Below are 296 nucleotides of genomic sequence, written 5' to 3' on the forward strand. Positions count from 1 at the left end.
CGGGAGCGCTGCCTGCGCGGGGGGAGGGCGGCGGGATGGGTATCCTGGCTGTGCTCTCTCCTGACCTGCTTCTCTTGCCCTTCTTGCTCCCTCAGTCCCGGCCGCTCTGAGGAGCCTGCCGCCTCCCGTCACCGTGGGGTGAGTACCGGGGGCTGGGCGGCCGCGCTGCGGGCTTTGACCTCCGACTGAGGCCTAGCGGCGTTCGTGGAGGTGGTTTGGTTGGCTGCCGGCCCCTGGTGGGCATTGGACGGCTTGGGAGGGCAGGGGGCGCCTGGGGGAACGGCCCTCGTTGCGGT

General features: G+C 71.6%; 1 protein-coding gene across 1 annotated transcript in view; it reads left to right on the forward strand.

Moving 5' to 3' along the window:
- Positions 1 to 91: 91 nt before the first annotated feature.
- The window catches only part of ATP5F1 (ATP synthase, H+ transporting, mitochondrial Fo complex, subunit B1), a gene marked incomplete at its 5' end in the record, with an annotated part of 2,954 nt that continues 2,749 nt past the window's right edge, over positions 92 to 296 (forward strand). Inside the window, one exon of the mRNA XM_010019549.1 lies at positions 92 to 138. Coding sequence (XP_010017851.1) covers positions 92 to 138 — 47 coding nt within the window. The remainder of the gene's footprint in view (positions 139 to 296) is intronic.

Source organism: Nestor notabilis, unplaced genomic scaffold (assembly GCF_000696875.1).
Source record: "Nestor notabilis isolate BGI_N333 unplaced genomic scaffold, ASM69687v1 scaffold15128, whole genome shotgun sequence".
In the NCBI taxonomy this organism is placed as follows: Eukaryota; Metazoa; Chordata; class Aves; order Psittaciformes; family Psittacidae; genus Nestor; species Nestor notabilis.